Consider the following 14,024-nt stretch of genomic DNA (forward strand, 5'->3'; position numbering starts at 1 on the left):
GGGAGATGAAGAGCTAGCGGTGGAGTGATCAAGACCAGGTAAGTATGATCAGCACCATGGGTCTGCCGTCCTTGAGGTCGGTTATAGCCTTGGATAACACATTTAACTCCTTCTACAGTTCCCAAACTGAGGGCGGCAGATAAAGAAAAGGGTGGCCTGTCCGTATCAAAGTGTGGAAGGTGCTTGAGCATTATATGCCTCTCACAGTGGTAAGGTCCCTTGCCACAAACAGTCTGTACCTTACTGGTGTCATCCTGCACAGGCTTGCGGGTTCTAGACCTTCTCAAGTTGTCTGTTTGCCTTCTTTCAGAAGTGGGAGGACCTTTTATCTGTTTAGCCCTAGTCTAATTAGGGTCTTACCTTATAGGGCGGCCCCCACTGATGTCATACTAGGCGGTTCTCTTCTCCCTGGCTATGAGCGGTGCGCTCTGATTGGATGCGCTCACAGCCAGGGAGAAGAGAACCGCTCCAGTCTCCGCCTAGTATAACCAAGTCAGTTAATTAGAATATAAGGCGCCGAAATCAACGGGGGACAACAGCGCGATGACATCAGTGGGGGGGCCGCCCTATAAGGTAAGACCCTAATTAGACTAGGGTTAAACAGATGAAAGGTCCTCTTTAAGTGATAGAGCTGTTAGGCATCTTGCACACAGCTAGTCATCTTAAATGGGTCCGTGACCGCAAAAAAGAATGGCGAATTAGTGATGCGGGGAGCACACATCCAGTGCCTGTATATTGCGGACCCGGCCGCGTGCATGCGGCCTTAAACTGAAGTCTCACTGCTAGTCCTTGTCTGCAGAACTTCTATCACATATGAGGAGAGCTTAAAGTGGTTGTCCGAGTTATGAAAAAAAATAATATAGCACTGAAAATCTGATATATAACTGAGCTAAGCAAGTTTTATGCAAAAAAAAAAAAAAAAAAATATATATATATATATATATATATATATATATTTCCTCATTTCCCTGGTTCTTTTCTGGCCCTTTGTTTACATGCAGTAAAAACAATCTCTGCCCCTCCCCCTGCTCTGCTAAGGGAGTGGCTACAAGAGCTGCCCTGAGTGACATGTCTGCCTGCTGGGAGACTCTGCAGTATGTTGTATGTGTAGGACTACAAGTCCCAGCTGTATAATGACACTGCTAATACACATAGGATCTTCCCCCTACCTTCTTGTGCAATGCTCTCTCTAGTATGTCAGCTCCAGTGCCCAGCATTGTCTCCTCACTGCCTGCAGAGCTGTGCAGCTGAAGGGGTTAAGAATCCTAACAGATAGTAGACGGCAGTGAAGGGGGGGGGGGGGCGTGGCCAGCACAGTGACGTCTCGTTTACAGGCTTGCAAACTACCTTTATCAGAGCAGGGAGAGAAGCTGACATCACAGGTCATGTGACCCTCAGTGAAATCTGAGAAAGCAGCCACTGCAGATAAAGTGAGTTAATTGGAAAGCTGTTACATTTGTTTAGTTAGGAACATAGAAAGAACAAAAAAATAACTCGGATAACCCCTTTAAGGCCATGCAGACTAGACCAGTGTTTCCCAACCAGTGTGCCTCCAGCTGTTGCAAAACTACAACTCCCAGCATGCCCGCACAGCCAAAGGCTGTCCGGGCATGCTGGGAGTTGTAGTTTTGCAACAGCTGGAGGCACACTGGTTGGGAAACACTGGACTAGACTAATCTAACTAACAAAAAAGGGGGAGGACTGGGTCCAGCGCCCTGACAACCTGAATGATAAACAAAGGTTGAACAAATAGTTGCCCGTACACTTGCCATGGGACTGTACTGGAGCGGCAATGGGGGGTCTGTGGATGACACTGTTAAGGGGTGAGGGGGGTCTGTGGATGACACTGTCATGGGGTGGGGGTCTGTGGATGACACTGTTATGGGGTGGGGGGGGGGGGTCTGTGGATGGCACTGTTATGGGGTGGGGGGGTCTGTGGATGACACTGTTATGGGGTGGGGGGGGTCTGTGGATGACACTGTTATGGGGTGGGGGGGTCTGTGGATGGCACTGTTATGGGGTGGGGGGGTCTGTGGATGGCACTGTTATGGGGTGGAGGGGGGTCTGTGGATGGCACTGTTATGGGGTGGGGGGGGTCTGTGGATGGCACTGTTATGGGGTGGGGGGGGGTCTGTGGATGGCACTGTTATAGGATGGGGGGGGTCTGTGGATGGCACTGTTATGGGGTGGGGGGGTTGTGGATGGCACTGTTATGCGGTGGGGGGGTCTGTGGATGGCACTGTTGTGGGGGGGTCTGTGGATGGCACTGTTATGGGGTGGGGGGGGGTCTGTGGATGGCACTGTTATAGGATGGGGGGGGTCTGTGGATGGCACTGTTATAGGATGGGGGGGGGGGGGGTCTGTGGATGGCACTGTTATAGGATGGGGGATCTGTGGATGCCATCCCCAGATCCTCCACCCCATAACAGTGCCATCCCCAGATCCCCCATTAACAGTGCCATACCCAGATCCCCCATTAACAGTGCCATCCCCATCTGGGGGGTTTCTTTGCTGGGCTGGAGTTTAATAGCCCCCCCCCACCCAAATTTTACTTGCATCCCTGTTCTCTAAAGGGCCGGTTTTAGGGGGCGGTCCTAGGGGTGGGTAGGGGGGGCGGCCCTAGTGGTGGATAGGGGGCGGTCCTAGGGGTGGGTAGGGGCGTGGTCAGGGGAGGGGGGGTGAGTTCCACCACCTTTTCTCTGAGAAAAAAAGCCCTTATATACAAACATGGAATCCAATCTACGTTTTGTCTGAAGCCCAATCAAGAAGCCCTATAAAAATGATCGGAGGATCGCAGTTCTGGAGCTACTGAGGAAGAGGCAAGTCGCCTCGAAACGCGTCTTGCCAATAGCGAACTGCAGCTTCTACATTTCTACTACTGGTCCAGACCTAAAGTATAGAAGTATTGTGCGCACAACCACGTATAGGACCTGTGGATCACCTAACCTGACCACCTGATCTGTTTACCAAGATCACCTGACCTACAGAGTCACGAGACACACCCACCAAGGCACACAGCGAGCGCTCCGACCTCGTGAAGTCAGCGTCCCGGTGAATGGCCTCCACTCTCCGCTTCCTCGATTGTGCCCGATCACACACGTGAGTAGGCAGTTTTCTGCCAAGACAACTCACGGACACTCCAGTAGCCATCAAGCGGTAAGAGTTTTCAGTGACACGCTGAACAAATTACTATTATCTATATTATGCGAATTCCCATACCGGGCTGTCTATCAGATTATTGACAGCGATTCCCTTTACTACAATCCTATACACTTAAGAGTGGGACTTCCTTCTCTTTCTCATCATCTGTTCTTATAAGGAGACTTTATATTTAATACGAGCCTTTGATACACCTATACCCAGAGACATTGTTTCTTTTATATGATCTTTATCTGCGTATATATCAATTCCATATGGACTGAGTTATTTTACTATTGGATCAAATTGCTGCTACTTCTATCATTTTACCACTGACTATATTGCTGCCATTTTTATTGGATATTTTATTATTGTATGTTCTTGCTGATATGAGATTTTATTATTGAATTAAATTGCTGATATATACCCCAGAAGGTGGTTGTGCCTGCTTTTTGCCCTTCACTAAACCCTGGCATATGCTCTACATGGACGGCAGAGAGGGGGGGTTTCCCTGTTCGGAACCTCGATCTATAGGTCAGAGTGAAGAGCCAATATTTGACTAAAGTGTGCTTTTCTGTGTTATACTAAAGCCATAAAATAGCAGAATTTCTTGCGCACATCTATCCTGTCCACATGACATTTTCTCCCTTACCTCATACACATACATACATACACTTATAAAAACTTGGCTGCCTGCTGCCACCACTAGGGGGAGGCTGTAAACCTCATCTGAAAAGGGCTATATATCGTTTGGCCCCCTAGTGGTGGCAACAGGTATTCGATATGTTCATCTGGAGATAAAGAAACCTTTCAAATAATTTATACCGCTGGTTCACTTTAAAAGTATTTTAAAGGCATAAAAGAAAAGCTAGTGAAATGCAAACACTGCATTTCAGTCAAAGAAGCAAATTAACATCTCTAATGTTTGGTGGTTGTTTTCTGACATCTTCTCCAAATTTGAAGTAGAATTCAGATGTGCTTCCAACTGTGGTATAATAAAGTAAAGCTGTCTGGAAACATCTCCAGTGATATAACATACAGTAAACTTAGAAGATGCATTTTAGCACACAGTATGTCATTACTAAGAGAATGGACTCTTCTATAGAGTGTGAAGTACGGTACAAACACAGTACATATACTCTGCCGCTCTCCCACAGTGATCCCCCACAGTCACTTGTCACACAGCATATGCTTCGTTTCTATCTGCTGCTGCATGGACATGTGCTGCTGAAGAAATGTGCGATGGTAGACAGCCACCGTGGTGTATATAACAGCACGACTGCCTATCTCTAATGGAATGTGGGATTAAAAATGCAAAAACAAAAACTTCACATTTTCAAAAGCACTTGGATCAAGATGGCAGGCAAGACAACACTAAGAAACACAGACTCATATACAATGACATCTTATGTGTCTCCAATCAGTAGATCGGTAAATCCAAAACTAGTAAAACTATAATAGTAACAATAAGCACAAGAAAATTACTTCTAATACTGCACCTATGTACAAAAATATAACTACTATAATACTGCTTCCATGTACAATAATATAACTAATATAATATTGAGTCCTCTATACAAGAATACACCTACTATAATACTGCCTTCTGTGTACAAGAATATAAGTACTATAATACTGATATATATATATATATATATATATACACACATACACACACACACACACACACATACATACTGTATATACACATACACACAATTATAGCACTGTCTCCTAAGTACAGAAATATGACTACTATAATACTGCCCCTATGTACAATAATATAACTATTACAATACTGCTCCTACTGTATGTACAAGAATATAACTATAATACTACAGCTTTGTACAAAAATATAACTACTATAATACTGTCTCTATATACAAGAACATAACTACTATAATACTGCCCCTATGTACAATAATATAACTATTACAATACTGCTCCTACTGTCTGTACAAGAATATAACTATAATACTACAGCTTTGTACAAAAATATAACTACTATAATACTGTCTCTATATACAAGAATATAACTACTATAATACTGCCTCTTATGTACAAGAATATAACTACTATAATACTGTCTCTATATACAAGAATATAACTACTATAATACTGTCTCTATATACAAAAATATAACTACTATAATACTGTCTCTATATACAAGAATATAACTACTATAATACTGTCGCCAATGTAGCACAACCATATCTTACCTGTCAATATGTTTTCAGCCATAACGTTAACTTGAACCTCCACAGAGTGCTTTGAAGTGTAGGAGATCTCTGCACTGACATGACCCACCTCTCCAATACACATGGGGGAGAGGAAGTCTGTGCGCTCCACACGAGCCAAAGTACCAACACATTTCTCCTAGAATGAAACAGTTGAAGTGTCAGATACAAAAGACACCATGTATACCAGACAACAAAATAATGGGGCATTTTATCTGTAAAGGATTTTCAGATTTCAGCCTTTGGATGTAAAGAAGAATGTTCTTATTCACTGCCAGCAGCAGAGATCATAACCCTTAGGATACCTGAGGTTTTTTCGTTTTCATTTTTCTTCCCTATCTACCTTGAGCAATAACTTTTTTATATTTTCGTTCACATAGCTGTATGATGGCTTATTTTTTGCGGGAGAAGTTGTACTTTCTAATGCCACCATTAATTATGGCATACAATGTAGTGGGAAGCGGTAAAAAAATACAAATGGGGTGGAATTGAAAAAAAAAAAAAGCAATTCCTTCAGTTTTATGGATTTTGTTCCCACTGCGTTTTGTTTGCGGCAAAACTGACCCATGCCCTTCATTTTCTGGGTCAGTACGATTACAACGATACCCCATATGTATAGGTTTTTTTATGTCTAAATAGTGTAAAAATACATTTAAACTTTGAAAAAATATATATTTTTATACCATATTCTAACCCAAAAACTTTTTTATAGTTATCTCTACTGAGCTGTATAGGAGCTCATTTTTGTGGGACAATCTGTACTTTTTATTGATATCATTTTGGAGTGTGTGTGAGTTTTTGACCACATTTTATAATATTTTAAGAGAAGCAACGAAAAAATGGCAAATTGGCTATTTTGACCCTTTTTTTCCATTATGCCATTCGCCACATTGGAAAAATATTTTTATATTTGAATAGTATGGGCGTTTTTGGTCGCAGTGATACCCATGATGTTTGGATTTTTGGTTATTTAGGTATTTCTTATATGGAAATTTAAACATATTTTAAAAAAAAAATTATATTTTTTTTATATATATGAGCCTATAAAATCTGTTTTTTTATTTTTCATTTTGAACACTCATGTTTAAAATTAGTTTATTAATATCAATTGCTCATTTCTTATGTTGGCCTGTCATTTGGTGGCCAAAATAAGAACTGCAGCATGAATGCTGTGGGTCTCGTCAGAGACTCAGATGATTCAAAGCAACTACCGACATCCCCATTGGCCGCAGAGTTTTTCACACTTTAGATGCCGTAATCTCACTTGATCACAGCATCTAAAGCATTTAATTACCGCAATCAGCATTATTGCCGGTCACGGTAATTAGCCGCAGGTCTCTGCTGTTTGAAACACGTGCGAGCGGGCGCCATGTTTACAAATCGCTCCAGCACAGCACATGTACTGCTCTGGTAGCCAAAGGGTTAAGAATAGTAAAAAAAAAAAGACAAAAAGAAACAAAAACATACATATAACTTCTTAGGTATTTTATGAAGAGGATCTGCAGCAGCTGAGGTCTGCATTATGAGGTTCTGCAGCAGCTGAGGTCTGCATTATGAGGTTCTGCAGCAGCTGAGGTGTGTATTATGAGGTTCTGCAGCAGCTGAGGTGTGTACTATGATATTCTTCAGCAGCTGAGGTGTGCATTATGATGTTCTTCAGCAGCTGAGGTGTGTATTATGATATTCTTCAGCAGCTGAGGTGTGCATTATGAGGTTCTGCAGCAGCTGAGGTGTGTACTATGATATTCTTCAGCAGCTGAGGTGTGCATTATGATGTTCTTCAGCAGCTGAGGTGTGTATTATGAGGTTCTGCAGCAGCTGAGGTGTGCATTATGATGTTCTTCAGCAGCTGAGGTGTGTATTATGAGGTTCTGCAGCAGCTGAGGTGTGCATTATGATGTTCTTCAGCAGCTGAGGTGTGCATTATGAGGTTCTGCAACAGCTGAGGTGTGTATTATGAGGTTCTGCAGCAGCTGAGGTGTGTACTATGATGTTCTTCAGCAGCTGAGGTGATGTTCTTCAGCAGCTTAGGTGTGTATTATGATGGTGTGCAGCAGCTGAGGTTTGTACCATTATGTTCTCTGGCAGCTAAGGTGTGTATTATGATGTTCTGTAGCAGCTGGAGTATTATGAGGTTCTGCAGCAGCTGAGGTATGAATTATGATGTTCTTCAGCAGCTGAGGTGTGTATTATGAGTACGTTCTTCAACTGATGTGTGTATTATGAGGTTGTGCAGCAGGTGAGGTGTGTATTACTCTTTGCGATACTGTCGGTCCTACAGCAGTAGCTCCTATGGAGGCCTGTAGGTAGCAGGGCTCCATAGGAACATAGTGCAATCCCATAGGCTGCAATGGTAATTCACTGGAGTCTATGGAACAAGTGGTCTAACAATCTATTCAAAATTATTAAAATAAACAATAAAAAAAGATTATTTGCATCACCACATCCCAAAACGCCCATACTGTTAAAATATAAACGTATTTATTGCGTATGGTGAATGATGCAACAACAAAATTATATATATATATATATATATATATATATATATATATATATATATATATATACATACACACCATGTTTTTCCGAACTACAAGACAAACTTTCCCCCCCAAAAGTGGGCGGAAAAATGACACTAAGTCTTATGCTACTTTCACACTCGCATTTGGTGCGGATCCGCACCGATAATACAACCGCATGCATCCGTTCAGAACAGATCCGTTTGTATTATCTTTAACATTGCCAAAAACGGATCCGTCTTGAACACCATTGAAAGTCAATGGGGGGGCGGATCCATTGAGTCAGGGAAAACAGATCCGTCCCCATTGACTTACATGGTGTGTCAGGACGGATCCGTTTACCTCGGCATCGTCAGGCGGACATCAAAATGCTGCAAGCAGCGTTTGCTGTCCGCCTCCAGAGCGGTATGGTGACTGAACGGAGGCAAACTGATGCATTCTGAACGGATCCTTATCCATTCAGAATGCATTAGGGCAAAACTGATCCATTTTGGACCGCTTGTGAGAGCCCTGAACGGATCTCACAAACGGAAACCAAAACGCCAGTATGAAAGTAGCCTAATAGTCCGAATGCTAATGACTTCTGCCATTATGGAAGCAGTCATTAGTATGCAGGAGTTGCAGGGAGCGGTGAGGGAAGCGCTGTGCTGGCTGTACTCACCTTCCCTAGGCTCGTTGGGGGTCCGATCTGAGGCTAATGATCAAATAGTCACACACTCCAAAATAGTATCAATAAAAACTAAAAAAGATTATCTTCATAGATGTAACTATAAAAAAAAGTTATGTGGTCTGGATATGGTGATCCAAAGTTTATTTTATTTTTGTATTAAAAGAAGAAACTATATAATTAATATCGTTAAATATCACTGTAATTACACTGACCCGTGAAATGAAGGTAACAGGTCAGCTTTACCGCATAGGGAACGCCATACAAATGAAACCCATAAAACTATATTTTTTCAATTTCACCACATTTTGAATTTTTCCAACTTCCTACTACTTTGTATACAATATTAAATGGTGCTATTATAAAGTACAACTTGTTCCCCCATAAAACAAGCCCTCATACGGCTATGTGAACGGAAAAATAAAAAGGTTATGGCTCTGGGAAGAGCAAGGAGTGAAAAACAGAAATGCAAAAATGGAAAAATCACCCTGGGTTGAAAGGGTTAATTTTGCATTTGCTGGGGTGTGTGTTATAGAGCCATGTGGAATTATGATGTTCCGCAATCATATGAGGTTCTGCATATTGATGTTCTGCATCCACAGTTTTTGCGGACTCACTGACTTCAGCGGGTCCATGGTCTGCATTTTGCGGCCAAGCATAGGACATGTTCTATCTTTTTGCCGAACGGACATATGGATGTGCACAGCACACGGATTATCCGTACGTTTTTCGCATCCGTATGTCAGTTCAGCAAAAAGATAGAATATGCTCGCAAAATGTGGACCATAGACCCACACGGACTGCATCCGTATTTGGTGGATCCGTGGGTTGTGGACCGCAAAAAACGGACACTGTCTTGTACATATGGCCTATTCCTAGGGCATCTACTACCCTGTTTCTAATGCTTGTGATCTGCTTGTCTGGATGGAACATTTTCCAAAGAAATCAGTCTTGAGCCCCATCTAGTGGACAGTACTTGTAACTGATAAGAATTCTTCATTGACCTCAGTACACTGAAATCTCACTACAAAATTCCTATGCTGGATTCATATATAAAACAATGGCTATCAAATACATTTGACCCCGAAAAGACTCTTTGGTTCCATGACAATCAACCCCTAAAATGGAGGTGTGGGGGAGGGGTTTTAAAATGAACATGTAAAAATGCATGCTGTCTATTGGCACCCTTCAATTGTAAAATAATGATTTTCAATATGAGGTCAGATATAATTAATTTGGTCACTTACGGAGGATTATCTTGTGCTTAAATGCACTTCCTTACTTTTTAAAGGAAAACTCCATGGTCTAAATCTACCAGAATGTTTGCAAAGACTTTATTGTATCTTGTTCTGCTTTTTAATTCCATTTGGTGTCTCCATTGATGCAGTCTTCTGGTTTCCGGTTACCTCAGAGCGATACATTGTGGGCGCTCAGATGAAATGACACAGTTAAAGGGATTGTGTCACTTCAGCAAATATCATTTATTACGTAGAGGAAGTTAATACAAGGCACTTACTAATGTATTGGGATTGTCCATATTGATTCTTCTGCTGGCCGGATTCATTTTTCCATCATGTTATACACTGATCATTTCCATGGTTACGACCACCCTGCAATCCACGAGCGAGTTTTCCGCGCAGGTGCAATGCGTGACGTGAACGCATAGCACCCGCACTGAATCCAGACTAATTCATTTCAATGGGTCTGTGTACATGAGCGTTTTTTTCACGCATCACTTCTGCGTTGCGTGAAAAACGCAGCATGTTCTATATTCTGAGAACGCAGCCCTGGCCCCATAGAAGTGAATGGGGCTTCAGTGAAAAACGCATTGCATCCGGAAGCAAGTGCGTTTTTCACTGATGGTTGCTAGGAGATGTTGTTTGTAAACCTTCCGTTTTTTATCACACGCGTGAAAAACGCATCAAAACGCATTGCACCCGTGCGAAAAAAAACTGAACAACTGAACGCAATTGCAGACAAAACTGACTGAGAAGCTGACACTTTTTCCTATAGAGTGCAAGCACGACCACCACTGATGGATTGCAGGGTGGTCGTAACCATGGAAAGGAGCAGTAATAATAATGTGATGGAAAAATGAATCCAGCCAGCAAAGGAAGAAAAAAGGATAGTAATACATTAGTAAGTGCCTTGTATTAACGTTCTCTACATGATAAATGCCACTTGCTGAAGTGACACAACCCCTTTAAGGCTCAGCTGATAGGTCACATCTGTCTGTAGATAAACTACATAAACCTTCCAAAAAAGGACCTAGCTGAATATTGGCTTTCACTTTGTGTGTGAATGGAGAAGAAATCTCCGCAATGCCTGTCTGTAATGGTACATTGTAACAAACCCCTCAGCTGTATGATAAGGCTGGGGCTACATAGCGATCTTGTGGAACGCACACGGCCTGCCCCATGATAGAAAAGCCTATTCTTCTCTGCAATTGAGGACAATAGGATATGCTCTATATTTTTTGTGGGGCCGCGGAACGGATGTGGACAGCACACTATCCACATCTTCTGCGGCCCATTGAAATGAATAGGTCCACATCCTTTCCGTGTAATGGATGTGGACACAAATATGTTGTGTGAATGCACCCTTCGGGTTCATGCACACATCATTAGCACATGCATTGAGACCCCATAGGTCCAAATAATCAAACTGTTGGCACGCTGTGTCACACTATGCGGTGCCTCTAGGAGGCATCATATTTTCCACTAGAAGCAATATGGAGGTGGTTGGAAGTCAACAAGCATAGATCTTAAATAGCGAGAAATGGAACTGACTCTTGGCATCAGAGACAAAGCTGTTAGTGGTAGTCTGTCACCGCCAATCGGTTTCAGCGTAAGCTTACCGCCACGTAGGGTAGACGCCCCAATACAGGACCATAACTTTGTTATGAAAATCCAGTCCTCTCATCCCCAGAAAAACTTTTTTTTTTTTTATTTGTAGGCAAATTAGGTTGTGGCTGCACTGCGGAGGGTGCTGCTCCATTGGGTGCGCCATCGCTCCGCTATAACGCCACCCAGTGCATCCAAGCCTCGTTTATTGACAGTTCCTGAAATTTCAGAGCTGGAAGTGATGACACAGAGCAAGCCTGGTGCACCATGGGCGTAACTACAGCACAGAGATTGGGGGGCCAGTCAGGTGCAAGAACATTGTACCTTTTTGTGGGGAATAACAGTATGGCAGCTTTTTGCTATAATGTGGGTTTTCTGATCTATGCTGCTGTTATACATACCTTTAAATATTGCTTCTTATGCTGCTGTTTTAATCTTCTTACATTAGGTAGTGGGGTCCCATCTTAGCTAGGGGTCTTATGAGTTGCAATTAAGCCCCTGAGGTGCACCAAATGTAGGGACACTGCCCATGGTGCACTGATAACCTTATTTGCATCTGATTTTAGGGTGGGTTCACATTACATTTTATGCCTCCGTTTGACATATACGTTGCAAAAAAAGTATACTTTTTTTTTTACAATGGAACTCTATGGTGAACGATGCCACTGTATGGCATCAGTCTGAGGCATCCATTTAATGTATACGCTTTTTGTATACGTTAAAAGGATGGGTAAAACGTGATGTGAACCTACTCTTAGAGACCTACATTTTTAAAAGAAAGGTAGGGTTATATTTCAGATCACCTACCCTACGTAGCGGTATCCTTACTTTGATACTGATTTTGGAGGTGACATAACTTGTTAAAGGCCTTTATTCACCTATTACACCCAGTGTGGCCACCATTCCAGCGACCCCGCTTTCCCAAACCACTGAAAGCCAACTCGAAATAACCGTCCTGTAATGCCTGCTCCCAATCCATAACACTGCACACCTAGGCAGAACTCTAAAAAAGTTGGGTGGAATCCCATGTGGCAGCTGTAACAGAAGCAATATGGTTTGTCGCCCATCTCTGGGTTGTCGTCCAATGGGTCCAAACAATTTCTTCATGCCTTGGGCATAGTGCAGTATCTGCTCAACATCTTGAATACATTAAAGCTTGGTCAATGTATTTATCTTTAGGCCTCATACACACGACCATATTCATTTTGCAGCCTGCAAACCACGAATCTGCAAAATACGGATACTGCCTGTGTGCATGCCGCAATTTTATAGAAATGGCTATTCTTGCCTGCAAATTGGAAGAGAATAGGTCATGTTCTATACTTTATGGAAAAGCCACACAGATGACATCCATGTGCTGCCACATATTTTTTGTGAACCCGTAGAAACTAATGGGAGCTATATAAATTTATGCAACTTTTTCCTTTCCCGATTCCTTTATCGCCTCTAGTGCACTCCATATCTATACATACACCGATACTAACTGGTGACTGGCTCATACAGCTGTATGTGTACTACACCATTTACTTCAAGGTGGCCAGTCTGCGGCACAAAACAAGCACGGCTACCTCTGGTGTCACCCCTATGTCCTCATAGATTGTAAGGATCCTCACTCCTACTATTTAAAATGTTTGGTAGTTTGTATGTAATGTCTGATTTTGTATGTAAAGTGCTATATAAAGATCATCAGTCATGGCGAGCAGTAAAAGCAGTTCCCCACTGACGAGCTGAGGGACCAGATGGTCTCATTGAACTTCATATGAAAGGATCTAAGGTCAGCCTTGGTATAAAATGCCTATGCCACAATGCATTTTTCCTAATGATAGCCAGAGTATATTGGATGTAATACTGGGGGCTTTTACTTCTTCTTCTGGGGTTTCTATCTTTAAAGGTCTACCTAGTAACCAGGGTCAGAAGCAAGCTTTCCACCCTATAAAACTATGCCTGGTCCGTGGACCATTCGTCATGCTTGCAGTGTGTATCCACATTACAAACACTTACCCCAGACTGGCTGTTACAATGGCGGGTGCTTATGATGGCTCCAGCTTCCTCAATCATCTTCAGAATGGTTCCTCCATGCACGTTTCCTGCAATATTTGCGTCATCCGGACGCATAATCCTGTCAAAAGAAAAAGGAAAAAAAAAACGGAGTAACACAAATCTACAGCTCAGAGGGCAATATGTAAGTCTACGGACATGATTCTGCGGGAAGAGCTCACAAGATTTTATCCAAGTTAGCATGGAGAGGATGTAGTTATAGGTTACATGATGTCTTCTAGCCAGGCAGAGGCTTCAACAATGGCCTACACATGGAAGACGTGGCATCAGTGGCATGGTGGTTCTTGAGTAATTCAAGCCTCAGAAGGATGTTCCATTCAAGGCAAAAGTAGAATTTAGCATTTTTTTTCCTGGTTACATCTCAAAGAGCATTTCCTACCAAAAAATTGGCATATGTCTAGGATATATAATCAAATTATGATTGCTGAGGGTCTGATCTTCAAGCACATCAGGAACATAGAAGCAGTGGCCCCTTAAATAGGTTGTCCCATCTGGAGATTTATGGCACATCCACAGGATATGCCATAAATGACTGATAGGAACGGGTCTTAGAGGAGGGACT

General features: G+C 42.5%; 1 protein-coding gene across 4 annotated transcripts in view; it reads right to left on the bottom strand.

Annotated features, from left to right (window-relative positions):
* Positions 1-14,024, bottom strand: part of ACOT7 (acyl-CoA thioesterase 7) — a 223,866-nt gene that overhangs the window by 169,040 nt on the left and 40,802 nt on the right. For all 4 annotated transcript variants that reach the window (XM_040429650.1, XM_040429665.1, XM_040429658.1 and 1 more), the window contains 2 exons: positions 13,406-13,523; positions 5,358-5,514 (listed from right to left, as the gene is read on the bottom strand). In XM_040429650.1, coding sequence (XP_040285584.1) covers positions 5,358-5,514; positions 13,406-13,523 — 275 coding nt within the window. The remainder of the gene's footprint in view (positions 1-5,357; positions 5,515-13,405; positions 13,524-14,024) is intronic.

The sequence above is a fragment of the Bufo bufo genome, chromosome 1 (genome assembly GCF_905171765.1).
Source record: "Bufo bufo chromosome 1, aBufBuf1.1, whole genome shotgun sequence".
Taxonomy (NCBI): Eukaryota; Metazoa; Chordata; class Amphibia; order Anura; family Bufonidae; genus Bufo; species Bufo bufo.